The 16646-nt window shown below is 39.7% G+C and overlaps 3 protein-coding genes across 4 annotated transcripts; 2 read left to right on the top strand and 1 right to left on the bottom strand.

Moving 5' to 3' along the window:
* Positions 1-1133: 1133 nt before the first annotated feature.
* Positions 1134-9394, top strand: emb (embigin). The gene is made up of 9 exons (XM_072387493.1): positions 1134-1471; positions 3866-3943; positions 4181-4379; positions 4651-4733; positions 4882-5018; positions 6110-6265; positions 6729-6846; positions 8137-8170; positions 8257-9394. The coding sequence occupies exons 1-9, from the start codon at positions 1399-1401 to the stop codon at positions 8315-8317; spliced, it is 939 nt and encodes a 312-aa protein (XP_072243594.1). The 5' UTR covers positions 1134-1398; the 3' UTR covers positions 8318-9394.
* mrps30 (mitochondrial ribosomal protein S30) lies at positions 9014-13237 on the bottom strand. Its single transcript, XM_072387492.1, has 5 exons — positions 12588-13237; positions 11809-11954; positions 11511-11616; positions 10240-10416; positions 9014-9882 (listed from the first exon to the last, which is right to left on the bottom strand). Exons 1-5 carry the CDS (start codon positions 13195-13197, stop codon positions 9623-9625), a joined length of 1299 nt encoding a protein of 432 aa, XP_072243593.1. The 5' UTR covers positions 13198-13237; the 3' UTR covers positions 9014-9622.
* A 498-nt stretch (positions 13238-13735) lies between these two features.
* hint2 (histidine triad nucleotide binding protein 2) lies at positions 13736-15208 on the top strand. Of its 2 annotated transcripts, none has more exons than XM_072387495.1 (5): positions 13736-13927; positions 14167-14304; positions 14427-14531; positions 14784-14856; positions 14949-15208. In XM_072387495.1, the coding sequence occupies exons 1-5, from the start codon at positions 13841-13843 to the stop codon at positions 15038-15040; spliced, it is 495 nt and encodes a 164-aa protein (XP_072243596.1). In that variant the 5' UTR covers positions 13736-13840; the 3' UTR covers positions 15041-15208. The 2 variants fall into 2 exon arrangements, with proteins under 2 accessions (XP_072243596.1, XP_072243595.1); XM_072387494.1 differs by lacking the exon at positions 13736-13927 and adding an exon at positions 13934-14071.
* Positions 15209-16646: the final 1438 nt, after the last annotated feature.

Here is a 16646-nt window from a genome sequence, read left to right as displayed (position 1 = left end):
TAGGACACCATAAATGTTGTGCCACTGTATCCAGCACAGTAACAGAGCAGGCAAACCCTAATCCAACAGTTCAACCCCATTTTACCTATACTCGGTCTTTGTTCACTCAGGCAAGATTATTTCAAACAGCTAGGAACACTGAGGACAATGGAAATATTGCTTAAGAAAAAAGTAAATCATTAAGAAATTTAAAACTACTAATGTGGAGCAAATGGATGATTATACAAGAAAAATGTGTGCTCCATGTCTGAATATTCTCCGACACCATAACAAGGGAGCGAGTTCATTTCAGTGACACATTTCTTCGTTTTTAAACCTTGATGAACTCGTTCTATGATGAACTATAACCATAGTTCCCCAAAAGTTAGGACGATGTAAAATGCAAACGGAATGCAATTGTTTGTGAGTCTTAAACGTTTTTATTCACAGCAGAGCATAGAAAAACTGTCACATGCTTTGCAATTTACGAGAGACTTTGCCTCCTTGAGGTGCTCTTTTTAGTGCTTCTTTTTATTCCCAGTCAAGAAAATGATCTATCGCCAATTAACCTAATTAGCTGCTGCATGTTTTTCTCCAGTCTGTTGTTGCTGTTCCATCTTGTTTCAGACACGTTGCTCCCATCAAATGCAAGATGTGCTCTTATTTTTTTCTATGAATTAGTGAAATGTTTCACTTTCAACATTTAATATTTTCATTATTCTATTGTGAATGAAACTGGTTTGTAAGAGAAATTGGTTTGTAAGAGTTAGGGATTTTTAAATGGTTGCATTGTGTTTTTATTTACACTTCCCACAATGTGTCAATTTTTATGGAACTGGGGCTGTACCTGGCATTAAATTTACTGAAAATATGATGTGATATGAATTTTTAAAATCTAAAATCCATTTTTTGGTTGCTTGACTGCATAATACATTATTTTATTTCATTTTGTTTGTTTCATAAGTTGCTGAAAAGGCAGAATGGCTCCCACTCCCTGTTGTTTTCATAAAGGGAGTCACATCATGTGACCTTCGGCTGCCAGGTCCTCTCATATAACACGACAGGGAATGTTGCAGAAACTGTATCAACAGAGCAGAACGGTTGGGGACAGATGTATCAGTTTTTACAAAGCACACACACAGAAGCATTTTGCTTCAAAGAACTGAAGCAACCAATGGAGCATATCATTTCCATGAGCAGCCATGTAGCACAGGACACACTGGAGCAAAGCTCCGAGGTATGAACCCTGTCTCGCTGAATAATGGATGGAGTCAGTCAGCCAGCCACCAACAGGGTGCAGGGTGATATCATGGCTGCGTCACAGTGCAGCTGAGGCAGGAGGGTGTGGTGATTAGACGATGCAGCAGGCAGAGACACATTGAGGAACCTGCTTGCAGAGAGAACAGAGGGATTGCAACCATGGCAGCCTCCTGGAAGCCGCTCCTTTTTCAGATCCTCCTGATGCTCGTCTCCTGCAGACACATCAACACAAGTAAATGCAATATAATGGGTTTAATTCTGATTGTTAATGTGGCTGTGTTAGACCTCTGCTCTGCTACTTTTTCTTATTTTTTTTGGACTGAATGTTCCCGTAACCTTGATAGTTGAGAGGTGATTTCCATCTTTATTTCATACATAGTTTAAAGTTTTCTGTTGATTTTCCTTTTTTTTTTGCTTTCCTAATGTTTAATGTCCCAAAATAGTATAATTTCAATAAACATTCTTTTTATGCCATAATTGGACAACTTTATTCCATGGGCAAATACTTGTTTTCTTTAAAACAAGTACAAAATCAATCAAAACGAGGGGGAAAAAGGGAGTGAAGATATGTCTTTACAAAGAGTACAATATGACTGAATATAATCATTTGTGGCTAAGTCCTTTTGAGTGGGTTAATACCCATAGGTTTGATTCTGAGTTACTTACTTGTGCATGTTGTACCTAAGCTTGCTTTTATTGCATCTCTTTGTAGGAGCCCTTTATAGCAGCTCAATTTTGGTTTGGTTTGGAATTTTTTCCTAAAAGAAAAACAACTCCATTTTGAATATTTTTAAATATGTTTTTAGACAATGTCTGCCTATTGTCAGGAAAACCCATGGACTTCATTTCAGAAGAACAACACAGGTGGCATTATTCATTCTAAAAAAACTAAAGGAAAGTGAGAGGGCAAGTATCAGCCAGGTGCTGCTAATTAACTGCACTTGATTAACTGATCATCAGCAGGTTTATATAAAGACATATCTTCACATGCCATTTCCAAACAATTTGGAGATGATCATTCTACAGTGTTAAAGATTATTCACACGGGGGGGGGGGGGGGGTTGAAACCATTACTCATCTTCCTAAGAGCTACATCCCAGATTCCACAGGCCTCAGTTAGCATGTTAAGTGTTAAAGTTCAATACCATTGGTGAAAAAGATGGAACAAGTATGATTTCTTCAGAAACTTTGTCAGAAGAAAGCCCCTTTTCTCTAAAAGTATTGTTGGGTTTGTAAAGTTACATCTGAACAAAACGCAAGACTTCTGGAACAATGCCCTATGGAAAGGCTACCTCCAGTAGGGGGTCCTTAGGCAAGACCCCCTTACGCTACCTGTGATATGAGTGTATGTCCAGTCCTGACTTTTTATCTGTTATCTCGAGTAGAAATGACAAAAGAATAAGATGGTCCACGTCTGTCAATGAAACCCTATCATTGTCTCACAAATGCTCACTAAATATTTAGCTGAATATTCATTTTGCTAAACAGATACTAAATTGTGTTTTGCTCAATATGATGAGGTCTCATGATTGCCATCAATAGCACCTACCTGTGGTTTACTGCTTACTTAAGTTTTTTTTTCTTTCAAACAACTAATTTCTTTGTAAAACAGGAGTGTTGTTTAACATTACAACACATCCTCACTATGTGTTTACTTTTCGGCAGCTTGGGGATTTTCTGAATTCATGCACGAATAGTGAGGACATGCTTTAACTTGGCATGGCTTGTTGCATTTTACACAGATAGGTGTTTCAATTTTAGCTCATTTATTGTATTTCAGAAAAGGTCTAACATTTTAAAAGTCCATGTTATGCTCCATTAACAGATTCATTATTTTGTCTTATTAGATTTTCACATTCTTTATAATAATAAAGCCCCTGTCCAGATGTGATTGGTCAGCTGCTCAGTCTTTGTTTGTGATCTGGTGATTACACCATATTATCAAATGAGCATGTGACATCATTCTCAGGTGTTTCTTGTTTATTGTTAGGTAGGTGGCTCCCATTAAAGTTTAGCTTTTTCTTTACACTTTTGCGACCTTTTAAAACACTTATGAAATCAAAATTTGTCATTTTAGCGTATGATTATATCTTGCACATTACCATTATTCGGCTAAACGCTGACAGAAAAAAAAGCTAACAAAACAAACTCATAGTTTTGGAAGGGGTGGAGCATAATCCTGTGCTGCTGTAAGAAATTTTTGAATATGCACAAGTTAATCACTCTTTGTTGGCAATTTCATGGGATTAAAGGATTGTATGTGGACTTAACTTTAATAGTAACATTTTAGAGGTATAACGGGGGCTTTCTCTGTAAATGGTCTCCTTTTAGGTTTTAGTTGCCTGTGGTGACCAAGCAGTTCCCTTAGCAACCACTTTCAACAGCTTAGCAACCACTTAATTTGACGACCACTGTAAGTTTTCTGACTAACAACATTGCAAAACAACAACAAGTAGCTAATATCCTGGCAACCCTCAATAATTTGTGCAGAAGTAAACACCTTGTCCAAACAACTTTTGTGCGCATGCTTTTCTTTTTTAGAAGAATACGGCTGTATTAAGAATACTGTTAGCAAGTGCGATGTTAATCAAATATATACAAATAACTTTGTTAATTTTGCTGACAGAGAAATCAGCCCCAACACCAACACCACCGGTCCCCATCACTCCTCTGCCGACAAAAATGAGAAGTGTCGTCCTGAAAGGTAACCGTTTTCACTTGTCAGAGTATTTTTTTTACGATATTAGTCATATTTTTCTTTTTCCTTTTTTTTGTCTCTAGGCTTCTGTAAATGTCTCTAACTGATCTTTCGGCAGAAATTTCTAGCAAAGTGATCGTTATTCCTGTAAAGCGTGTACTCAACTGTGAAATTACAGCACAGAGGGGGTGGTTTGTCAAATAGAGATGTGTAAATAAAGCTTTGTTTCTGAAACCCCTCTAGGATCATCCCATACAGGTGAACATCAAGCTGAGAGAATTGAACTGCTGAATCCTGTCAAGTTGTCACTAGAGTGCACCTGGACTGGAAATCAGACCAAAGCACCAAATATAACCGGCTACTGGACAAAAGATGAAATTGAAATTCAGGATAGTCGTCTCACAGTGTCACTTGAGAATGAGCAGTATAATCTCAGAAGAGTGTAAGTTTTACAAAATGCACTGATGTTAGACTCTGTTTATGTATGTGTACAGAATCATTTCCCAGTATGTTTCATTATATACATCTATACTTGAATTTCTATACAAATCAAATGTAGTATTCCATTATTTTGCCTCGGTGCAGTCTGTCTTAAAATTGACAGCCCATTTCTGCAGCTGAACAACCAAGTTTTATGAGAAAAACTTCTACATATTGATTTTTAATATACGTAATATGCTTAAAACCTCTCATCGGTATATTTTTCTTTTCAGGTTCAGTATAAACAGTGAGGAAAACCTTGGAAATTACTCGTGTTTGTTTGGAAATGAAGCAAAAATTGATTTTATTGTGGCAGGTACAGATCACATCCTTTTTGCATGCTATATATCTGCATAACATTGCACATTTGATCAGCATTTGCTTTATCAGCTCATCAAATCCCTGCTGCCAATTCATCAGAATTCATGCTAAGCAATGCCGTTATTTCTGCTCTTCTCCTTTAGCTCCACATATCAAGGATGTGCGAGACAAGCCAATAGTCAGCTATGTTGGGGATTCTGTGGTGATGACATGTAAAATGGAAGAAACCCAACCTATGCCTACCAGCTGGAACTGGTATAAGGACAATGGGACAGACAAGGCCAGTGAGCTGTTAAGAATTTGTCTCGGTTGATTTTATTTATTTTTTATTAGATTTGCGTTATTTTTTAATTGACATTTGATCAAATATATATCTGGTGATATTGGTCAAATTGGTAAACATTTTTTTTTTTATACCTCTTAACATTTAGAGCTAGAGAGCATATACCTTTTTTAAAATTAATTTTATCTCATGAATGAGCAGGAATTTTAGCACCGTGGTGAAATAAGTGTTCAAATGTTAGATTTCTAGGACCCTACTGCTGTCATCACTCAGCTGATTCTGCTATGGCGATTTGATGTGTGTAAGAACACGGTGACACAGGGTTGATCCACTGCTTTTTGATGTGTGAATTATGGGAGGAACTGCGGCGTGCTAATGAAGACTTTTTTTGGGGGGGGGAGTGGCAATAAGGTGCGATCCATGTGTGAAAAAGTCTGACTGGAAGAAGTGCTGGCCTTCTGGCTGCAAAAATAACTCACTTCATTAACCCTCCACCACCATGCTTAACAGCTGGTATGAGGTGTGTGTGCTGATATGCTGTCTTTGGTTTACAGCATTATGAACAAGAACATTGTTTCAGAGGTCTTGTGGTTAGTTCGGAAGACTTTTTTCAATCCTGAGCGATCTGCCATGTTCTTTTGTGGCAGCCATTCCAAATAAGCCGTACTTGTTCAGTCTTTGTCTGATGGACTGTCTTGAACCTTAACATTTAGCATGATAACTGAGGCCTGTATGGTCTGATCTTGGAGTGAACTTGGTGAGATGTCCACCCTTGAGAAGATTGGCAAATGTAATATGTCATGTGCTTGTCACCTGAGGGTTCTGTTTACCTAATAGCACCACTTTATATCAAGACCTTGTAAGCAACAGCCAATTTTTGATCATGGCTTGTTATTTAAAACCTTCAAATTGAGAGACATACATTATCTTTTATGAGTGTGTATATAACATGTCATCAACATATTCATCAGTAAGTTACTTCACTACTGTTGAATGGCCTGGAACTTAAGGAGAACTTAAGTTTCACATTTTCACTTGTACTTAAACTGTGATGATAACTTGTGCTGTGGGATGCTTTTGCTCTGTAGGAGCAGATCTTTGCTGCTCCTCAACGCTATGAGATTACCAGCACAAAATGGAAGACCAGGCTGCAAGTGATAAACCTCACAGAGGCAGACTCTGGCCCTTATTACTGTGGTGCCGTGTACGCCATCAGCACCTCGATGAGCCATGTGGAACTCAAAGTCAGTTTTGGATGAGTATTTAAGCCTGTACATTTACTCAAACACTGAAACTTTTACTGACCATACCTAAAAGCTTAAAAGAAAAACTTCTTAAAGATTAAACAGTTTTTCTGAAGCTTTTCAGCTTTTGACGTCTTACATGAACTCTGTTTAGTTTAGCTGCTATTCAGATGCCCGACTTGTTATGTGTTTGACCAAAAGAGAGAATTACTCAAGATACTCTCAGAAGGCTGAAGATTCAAATAGTCTCATGACCTATCAGAGTTGTCAAGTAACCTTTTATTAAAGTAATTCATTTAAAACTATTTCTAGACATTTGATGTACATTTGTTAATGTCATGAATAAATCCTCACTGACAGTGGTTTGAGAAAAAATTAAAACATGAATTGCTTGTTAAGATTATTTTGTAACATTTAACTGGTTTTACATCTGAAGTGACCAGTATGAATACCTTTTTTGAAGGTTATCACCTTCATGGAGCCCCTGAAGCCCTTTATAAGCATCCTGATTGAAGTTGTCGTCCTGGTCACCGCCATTCTGATCTACGAGAGAAACCGGTCCCGGAAAAATGACGAAGAAGGTAATTAAGACGTGCGGCTGTTGTTTGTGTCATTTCGTCTTGTGTATTTAAGTAAATCTCTAATTCTTTTAAAAAAAAAAAAGATTAAAAATTGAAATTCCAATGATTTGCAAATCTCATAAACCAACATTTTATTCACACTGGAACATTTATGATACTGAAAGTGACATTTTATCATTTCATAAAAATGATTTGCTCATCTCATAAAAGTTGGGACGGGCTCATGTTTAACACCGTGCAGCATCCCCTCTTCTTTTAACTGCAGTCTGTGAACATCTGGAAACTGAGGAGACCAGCTGCTGGACCTTTGGGAAGCGATTGTTGCTCCATTCTTGTCTGATGTAGGGTTCTGGCTGCTTAACAGTCCTGAATCTTTTGTTGTATTTTGTGTTTCATGATGCACCAAATGTTTCCAGTTGATGAGAGGCAGGCCAGTCCTTTACTGGGACTCTTCTACGGACAAATGTGGTTTAGCATGGTCTTGCTTAAACATATACAAGGCCATCCCTGAAAAAAAACGTTGTCTGGGTGGGAGCATGTGTTGCTCAGTAACCTGTATATACTTTTCAGCACTGATGCTGCCTTGCCTAATGTGCAAGTTGTCAGGTCCATAGACACCAGTACACAACCATACCATCGGAGATGCAGGCTTTTGAACTGAGCGCTGATGAAAAGTCTCTTTCCTCATGGGTCCTCATGGATGGAGCACTCAGGATCTCAGAACAGTTTTCCCACATAGCCTCAGTCCATTTTAAATGAGCTTTGGCTATGAAAAGACAGCAGCCCATGTGGATCATGTTCACATACAGCTTTTTCATTGCAGGATAGAGCTTTAACCCGCATTTGTGGTTGGCACAGTTATCTGTATTCACAGACAATGATTTCTGGAAGTGTTCCCGAGCCCATGCAGGGATTTCCATGACAGAATTATGTTTTTAATGCAGTGCTGCCTGAGGGCCTGAACATCACAAATATTTGCAATTCACTCCATAATTTGAAGATACATCTTTTTCGCAGATTGTCGAACCCCTTAATCTTTATTTCAGGGACTCTGCCTCTGAAAGGTTTTCCATTCATATCCAGTCATGTTACTGACTTGTTGCCAATTAATGTGATTAGTTGCAACATGTTCCTCTTCCCAGTCTTTTGGGCCAAAATGGGCCATCTTATAGAAATATTAAAGAAGGGCGATGGGTTAAGACATTGTGCATAATTCTTTTATACGTGACTAATATTAAAATTTGACCCACCGGTTTATTTGAAGTTATCAATTTTCTGCCTTATTCTTAGAAAGTGGGACAAACGCCGACCAAAACAAGAAACTGTGAGTACTGTGGAAATTTTCTTTACAAACGTTTTTATGTATTCAGTCTTGCATGACAAAATAACTATTTTTCATGCTGTCCTCAGGCCACAGGGAGAAGATAGTGGAGAAGAGGAAAGTTCTTCCATGAGAAAGCGCAACGTTTAAGGACTGCAAACAGATTAAAGCTTCCATAAAAAGGTTTTCTTATTTTTTTAAATGGAAATATGACTTTGAAAGCAATATTTGAATACTTACTTTGAGAACTTACCATTTTAATAGTAATAAAAATATTTACAACTAGGTGGAGCAACCACCGCCTATTCAAGTGGCAAACATGTTGAGGTGTGACAGTCAGAGGGGGTTGGTGGTCTAACAGTCAAAAACATTTTGCTGGTGGTTTCCTGTACAGAAACGAAAATCATGTCGTTTACTTCTCATTTCCTGTTGCTTCTAAATGGAAGTGTTTTCTTCTTTTGAGTCACTTTCGCTGCTGTTCTATCGAAGTTGTGGTTTGTGAGCAGTGCCTTACACCCTCCAAATTAACTAACCACTCACTATGCTAACAGTTTGTTCTTGCAATAGTTTGTCTAACACACTGTATCTATAACTGTATCAAGAAAATTGTCTTCTATAAATATACTCTTATATGTAGTTGTGTATAAACTTCCTGTTTGTGCTGGAAAATTGTAATATTTACCCAAAATTAACTGTATATGCTGACAGTCGGACTAAAACGACACAAGTCTAACATTACATGAGTGAAGAGCAAACTGTCAAGTCTGAGATGATCAAAACAGTAAAAATGGATAAAAACACAAGTTTCAGTTTGAAATGAAATCATTTTATTTTTGATAAATACGAGAACAAAAAAAAAATCTACAAAGCCCAGAAAGATCAGTGGAAATTTATTTTTCTTTACATTAATTTCTCAGTTTACCCTCAGCTGTGGCTGTCAGGCACCAGCATGCAAGTGTTTTTAAAAGGGGAACTAGCCACTCTGGTTCATCAGGTCACCAATACCTCATGAGACTTTGTGGCTGTAGTTAAAGTAACTGACTACGTGCAGTAGTGTGTATTTATAGGCACATGGTTTCACTGGCTGAGTACTGTGCGGAAACAACTATTCCCTCAGTCCTGCAACACGTAAAATTTAGTTGCAATCTGCTTAACTATAATAACTGCAAATCACTAAAATGAGCCATCAACCAACTGTTTACAAGGATGGAGGGAATGAATAAATAATCTGGAAAAACTAATTTCCCTTGTGACCGTTCATGGGCTCTCTCATAAATGGGGATGTGTACAGTATAGTTCCAGTACTGCCTCAGCTTGCTGAACACAACCCAGATCTTTCTACCTTTACAAACATTACACTTTTATACAATCTGACAAAGCTCCCGCATCTGCCTCTTTCAAAAGTTTGGAGCACAAACATTCAAGGCAACTTCCTGCATATTCTCCTGCGCAACTTTAAGGCCGATTCATGAGGAACTGAACCAGCAGCTTTATGACGCCGTCGTTCAGACCCACCACCTCTCCGTCCTGCACGCTGTCGTAGAGTCGCAGGCTCTCCGTGCCCCACAGGAGGTTCTTCCTTGGATTGTTGGCGTCCGTTTCCACGGCGAGAGCCACTGTGTTGAGCTGGTAGCAGAAGAAGGAGAAGAAGTGGCCGTCTGAGATCACGGCCTGCGACACGAAGGGCCTCGACACATCCTCGTGGCTCCAGAAACCTGCGGAGGTGAGAGGAAGGTGTGACCATTTGGCCAAATTTAGACAATGACAGCAGGACACGGTTTGGTGACTAAAATTAATATGAAATGGTTACACGGACTAATATCTGAACATAGAAGTTGTGAGCAATATTTCCTTCATACAGCAATCTCAACATTTCTACAAGCTCCTTGATATGAAACAAAGGACTGAGAGGGCAACACATTTCTCTGTGTCCCCTTCTGGAGCTACTCTCTATTTACTGAAACAAAAGCAGCAAGTTCTGCCTTCAGCACAAGGACAGCAAACATTAGAAGATAAATGCTGTAGAATAACTTGGAAAAATCCACTTCTTTCTTTCTGTGTTGATAACTCACCCTGATACATGGCCTGAGCTCCAGTCCAAGCGAAAAGGCTGGCGAGTGCGTTGGCTCTGAGGAAGACCTCCACCTGGTCAGTCTGCTGCAGCAGAGCCATCCGGTCTCTGTGGTATCGGTCGGGCACCAGGTGGAACTGGGTGTGACCGTAGCAGGCCGGGTCCGGGAGCTTTGCCCCTGTTAAACGAGAGCAAGAGGACGGTTTAAAATGACACCACACAGCTGGAAGAGGGGGATTCATTTAAATAAAAAAAAAAAAAACACTTTCTTATTCTACTGATTGACACCGTAGATACACGCAGATGAAGCCTCGATTCGAGCCTTAATTGGAGCAACATCTCAACGTGGTCTATGAAGACGAGTCCAGATTCGCTATTAAGTGTCATAACTCTGAATTTTTAACCTAATTTCACTGTTTGGTTTGTCACATAAACCAGACACGTCTTTACAGCAGGACACTTGGTTCAAGTAAAAGTAAGGGTCATCATATCAAATACCTTATCGTGGTCAGATAATAACAGTTCCGTAATATTTCAAACTAAGTCATCCAACCAAGTGGTCAATTTCAAGCTTAATTTGTATCTATATACAACTATTTTTAACTATATCTAGACAAATATCTCCTCTCCTGTTGCAGGGATGCGCAGATCTGCCGTGTCATGGCACCTTGTGGAAATTGTGATAAATATATCAAATATAAAAAGCTCAAATATGTGACATCAATGCCCCCGCTTACTCATTGCATGTCATTTAATACAGTAAACGTCCATGTGAGAATCCTAAAACATGCTAAATGTGCCTGTAATGGTGCTCAATTCATTGACTGAGGGAAGACAAGCTGTGCATTCCGCTCCTGTTTTACTGACAATTCACAGGTTGAACAAAGAATTTATAGATTAGTCAATAATTAGAACAGTCATTTGATTTTAAACTGGAAGACACATCATTCAGAACATATGGCGGAAAAATCAAAGCTCGCAGCGGCCTGTATCATTTAACTGTTAGACCAGCCGACACAGTGAGGACAGAACAACTGACTCGTGTTGGTTGGCAGAAACAGAGTCACAAAACAACTGTGACTTAGGGGGAAAGAAAAAGCAGACTAACTGCGTGCTACCGCCCCCTACTGATGGAGACATTTAACTTGCTGTAACCAGAACAGCACCATTATGTTTACCCTCTGGGATCTCCACACAGAAGATGGTTTAGCTGAATCTGAACATTAACTCATGGCCACAGCGGAGGTGACGGGTCTCCTGTTGCTAAGTTACCTGTGAAGATGTGGTTGTCGTACTGCCTTCTGAACAGCGGCATCCGGTTAGGAGCATACTTGACTTCTGGAACTTCAGCTGTGAAGGAGGCCTCCAGCGGGGCAAACTTAAGGATAAAGACACAAATATATATATATATATACACACATTTCCAAAACCTGACAGGAGTATTAACTATAAAACTCTACATAAGGACCTATATCTCTCGCTGTGGTATCACCTACAATCAGAGTGAGCACCATCTCAGATTTGTGTGTGTGTTGTCGTCGTTAACGTCTGGTGTGAGAGCGACTTCTACCTGCGGAAGCTGTTGAGTTATCCTGATCTGGCAGTGCGGGTGGTCGTCGATCTGGAACCTCTGTGGCTCCAGGTGGCCTCTGCGGTGCCCTTTCGGGATGATTGTCTGTCCTCTCCTCCAATAAAAGTTCACCTGCGGGCTGAAATCTGAAAAAGGAAAAAAAAAACTAACATTAGAAGCCAAAAAAAGGCGCTTACAGACAGGTTCTGAAGTACGCTGTCTGAACATTCAGAATTCATTTGAAACCAATTTCTAAGACTTATAAAAACTTCAACTAGGAATGTAATGAAACAGAGATATGCAGAAAAATGCATTTTCGCTTGATGTCTGATGCTAAACGACTCATTTTCCTTCCAAAATGTGACCACTTGTCTAACTGCAATCCCAAATAATTTCTGAAGCAAAGATGTTTCATGTGTACATCTAACAGCCACATATGATTCAGTGTTTGCCAGCTGTAACATTTATCCCAAGCACACGTTAATAAAACAGTGACATTTACATGAGCAAAGTATTTTTTTTTAAACTTTTGATTTTACGATTACATTTGATGATTATCAGAAATGACAACGTGCTTTTTTTTTTTTTTTTTAAATCAATTTGGTAGTTTCCTTCAATTACAACATTAAATGCAAAGTTGAGGCCTTCAATTGTCTTGTGCAAAATCTGACCTTTTTTAAATTAAACTCCAAAAATAAAATGGTTTTAAATCATCTGCGCATTTCTGTTAATCGTTTACTCTACTCTGATAGTACACTTATATCCCTCATCATCCATACCCAGGCTGGAGAGACAGAGCAGTGGATTGTACTTGGTCAAACTGTAGGTGAGTTCAGCCACCAGGTTTCGCAGAAAAGGTCCGACCAGTTGGTCCTGGCGTTTGAACATGTCGGGTCTGCGTTTCTTCAACAAATGCCAGTTCTCGTGTAAAATCACACGGGTTACCAAGGCGCGGATGTCTGCGAACGCCTCGTCGTCTATCCCCAGTACTGCTGAGTGACCCGCGGCTGACTGCGAGCCTTCCTCCCCCGCGGGACTCTCCTGACCCAGAGTGAATTTCTCTGGCAAGCCCGGAATATATGCGGTTTTGGTAAAGTGTTGGTACCATCTGTCTGCGTTCCGTGCGAAAGTTTGAGGGTAGACCACAAATTTCTTCCGCTGGACACGAGTGACGAGCGACAGCTTCTCCTGCACGGGAGCAGCACATATCTTTTTCACGTGCTCCTCAATCTGTCGCAGTCGAGCAGATTTGCTTTTAGCCGTAAGAGAGGCGACTATAGGTGGATACGCGGGCTCCTTAACCACAGCCTCTGTATGGACATACTTTTGATTTCTAAATGGGGGTATTTTTTTAGGGACCAGCAAGGGCAGTCTCCTGCAGGCCGCCATGTTTCCCCTATTACTTCAATTTGCTCTTCCGTTTCGTTTACCAACGAACTAAGTGTCTCCGACAACAGCGCCCCCTACTGCGAAAATGTCCAACCAAAATGCATGCGATTCTTTTAAAGTTGAATAGACTTAAACCCCGTTTATAGTCCCCATGATAAACTTCTTTTGTTTAATTTTGATTACGACCATTTTATTTTATTTTATAAAGTGCAACAAGTGTTTGCATCATATTAGCGTCTGAGAACGCGTATGCTCTTGAATGAACCCCCGTATACGTAATAAATGGCCTATTTGAGACCACTCAAAAAACATCGTACATTTGTGTGTCGCAAGCCATAATCAGGATAATAATAAGAATAAAACAATCTAATTATGTTCTGGCATGTATATAAATTGGAGGCAGGAACAAATAAAGTAACGTATAGCAAAACTGAGTGGGATGTAAAATTATACGTTAACGAGTGTTTTCTAGTCGTCGTCGTTGCAGCAGTCTACTATAAACAGGCCCTGAGTGAGTTAAACTTTACTTAAGGTCCGCGAAAGCAGCATTACAGTTGTAGGTTAGTTGCATGGACGACGTCAACAGCTGAGATAATCCATGACATATTGGTCACGATTAACTTTGATAGTTACATAGTTAATTATGTATATTCGTCATATCCTACGAAGACAGTGCGTCGGGACCAGAGCGGTTCAGTTCAGCCGTTTGCAACATGTTTTTCGAGCTGAGGTAGCTGCCTTGAAAATAAACCGTCTTCTTATTCTCATGAACATTTGCTTTTCGCTCACTGCTGCTGAGACTTTTCACAACACCTGCCCTACCTGCTCTGGTGGTGGCTGTGGAAAACCCACAGTGTCCCACCACCAGCAAGAGGTTTGGCTTCTTCAGACACGTTTACTGCTACAGTGTTTGATTTTACGCAGTAATCGGTTTTATACCCCCCCCCCCCTCTCTCTCTGTCCCTTTAGAGATCACTTTGCACCAAAAGTGATGAGGTGAAGCTGGCGGAAGAGGCCAGCAAGAGGTACGGCTCTCCAGCTCCAACCATCTTCTCCAAAGTCATTGACAAAAGCATCCCTGCAGATATTATTTATGAAGACGAAAAGGTAAACAATCACTGGGTTCAAAATACAGTATTTATCTAATCTGACCCGGTCCACACGGAGAGGTACTAACATGCCACTGTTCTCACTGTCCCTCTTGAATGTCATTTATGTGTGTTCTCCAGTGTTTGGCATTTAGGGATATCAGCCCACAGGCCCCTGTTCACTTCTTGGTTATTCCAAAGGTCCCTATTCCTCGAATAAGTGCAGCCAAAGATGATGATGCCCAGGTAAGTTGTCCTCCCCTGACACTCAGTGAGTGGCTCCACACATCCAGAACAGGTTGTCTCTCAAAACTAAAAGACTACCGCAGTCACACACACTCTGTTTCTGTGGACATATTAAGCCTTGAGTCACGGAACTGTTAATTTCATACACTTGTGGATTAGTTAAACACAAGAAAAACTGTTCATGAACGATTAAGAATAGCAAAAGTTTTCTTCATTTTCTCAGTTTAATGATCCCTTTCTCTAAACTTTCAGCTCTTGGGACATTTGTTGGTTGTTGCTAAAAATGTGGCAAAGCAAGAATCTCTGCAAGACGGCTACAGAGTGGGTAAGTAGTTTCATTCAGTTGACAGAGTTTATGCTTGTGCTCATATTTCTTAAGATACAGGCTGCCTGTTGACCTGCACACTGAATTCTCAGTGATCAACGATGGAAAGCTCGGAGCTCAGTCAGTCTACCACCTTCACATCCACGTCCTGGGAGGAAGACAGATGACATGGCCGCCAGGATGATCGTTTCACATGCACGCCCTGCTCTGTTTTGTCTCTGCATTTCCAGCCTGATTTAATGCTTCAACTTCATTACCACGAGAGGGCGTCAGCACATTTTCTTGACTGATGTAAAAATGAAATATCACGGCCTCAAATAAAGACTAAGTTTTTGTAATGGAATCCTGAAAATTCAACTCTGTTCTTTAACCAGAAGTAATAGTTAGAAAATCTTTGCAATATTTTGTCAGTCGGTGTAGAAAGTAAAGCATTTTTAGTGCCACTGACCAACTTTAACATATATAAAAAATACAACCAAATCTTGACAATTTGATGTCAGCAACACGCTAAAAAATGCCATTGTGTTACAGCAACCTTCCTTCTGATTGTACTTTTTCATCATTTGGGACCTGCGGGAATCAAATGTGCAGTTTTTTGAGGTCTCCGTGCCAACGAGATTTCACCCGCGCATCAGTCTGTGGTTGTTGTCTGATTCTGCTCGTCATGATGCTCCAAACTTTTTCAGAAGGAGACACATCTGGACTGGAGGCAGTCTAGTGAGGCATTTTGTGCCTAAGAAAATGTTGTCATTTTCATGGTGAGATAACCACAAACCTTCTGGTGACAAGACATCACCATGAGAGCGGCGTAGTATACCTGAGCCTACGTGACTTTATTGATACTGGGCGTCTCCAATGGTATTGGAATGCATCAGATTCCCTGAGTCTTTAAACAGTGTTAATGTTGTAGATGTTGAAAGGTCAAAGGTCTTTGCAGTCTTGAAAAAGGAAAAAAAAATCTATATTTTTATATATTTATATAACTTACTGATTCTCTGACTGTTTGGGACAAAGTGTTGAGCTACATCCCATCCTCGATCAGTAAGATGAATTCTTCGGTGGATGCTCCTTTTATACCTAATCCTGACACCCTCACCTGTCACCGATTCATATGCTTATTAAAGACATTTCCAGAACACAGTTACTTAGTTACTTGCATCTTCTGTCTCACTTTCAGTCTTTTCTTTACCTCTATCCCAACTTTTTTTTTTTAATCAAGGTCAAGGTCACATTTCCTCCTATAGTAGGAAGAATAAGAATAAGTAGAATAAGAATAAATGTACCATAAAATAAGAACTATTAAATAGTTCAAGATACTGTTTTCCGTCCTGTTCTGCTAAAGTGTTTTTATGTTCTAAGATCTGAATGTACCTGGACAGATTTTTTTTTTCTTTTCCCCAACAAACGACTGAGTAAGTGCTTTCGGCCCCTTTTCAGGGCATTCATGTTGGAAGATCAATTCCTGTTTTCCCTGGACCACGTGTCAAAGTGTCCAGGGACAATCCTCTGAAACCCACATTGCCTCTGATGCATCCATTGGTGTGTGAATTTGTGTGCTAGAGAAACATGCTCTGTATACTAAGATGTGCTGTATGTGGTTACCTGTGTAAAGGCTATTTGAATGGTCAAGTACTGTCAATTCACCACTTACCATGTGTAAAAAGGGCTGCTGGACATTAGACTCACTCTATAAAATGCTATTTAGTGGCAGATATTGTGATATATATCTTCAACAACTTATATCCAGACTGAAGAAACCTGATTATGACAAATCTGGGAGAATAATGCTG

Source organism: Leuresthes tenuis, unplaced genomic scaffold, assembly GCF_036924035.1.
Source record: "Leuresthes tenuis unplaced genomic scaffold, fLeuTen1.0.hap1 SCAF_6, whole genome shotgun sequence".
Classification (NCBI taxonomy): domain Eukaryota; kingdom Metazoa; phylum Chordata; class Actinopteri; order Atheriniformes; family Atherinopsidae; genus Leuresthes; species Leuresthes tenuis.
The sequence above is the reverse complement of the archived record's forward strand: the minus strand, read 5'-3'. Positions and strand labels throughout refer to the sequence as shown.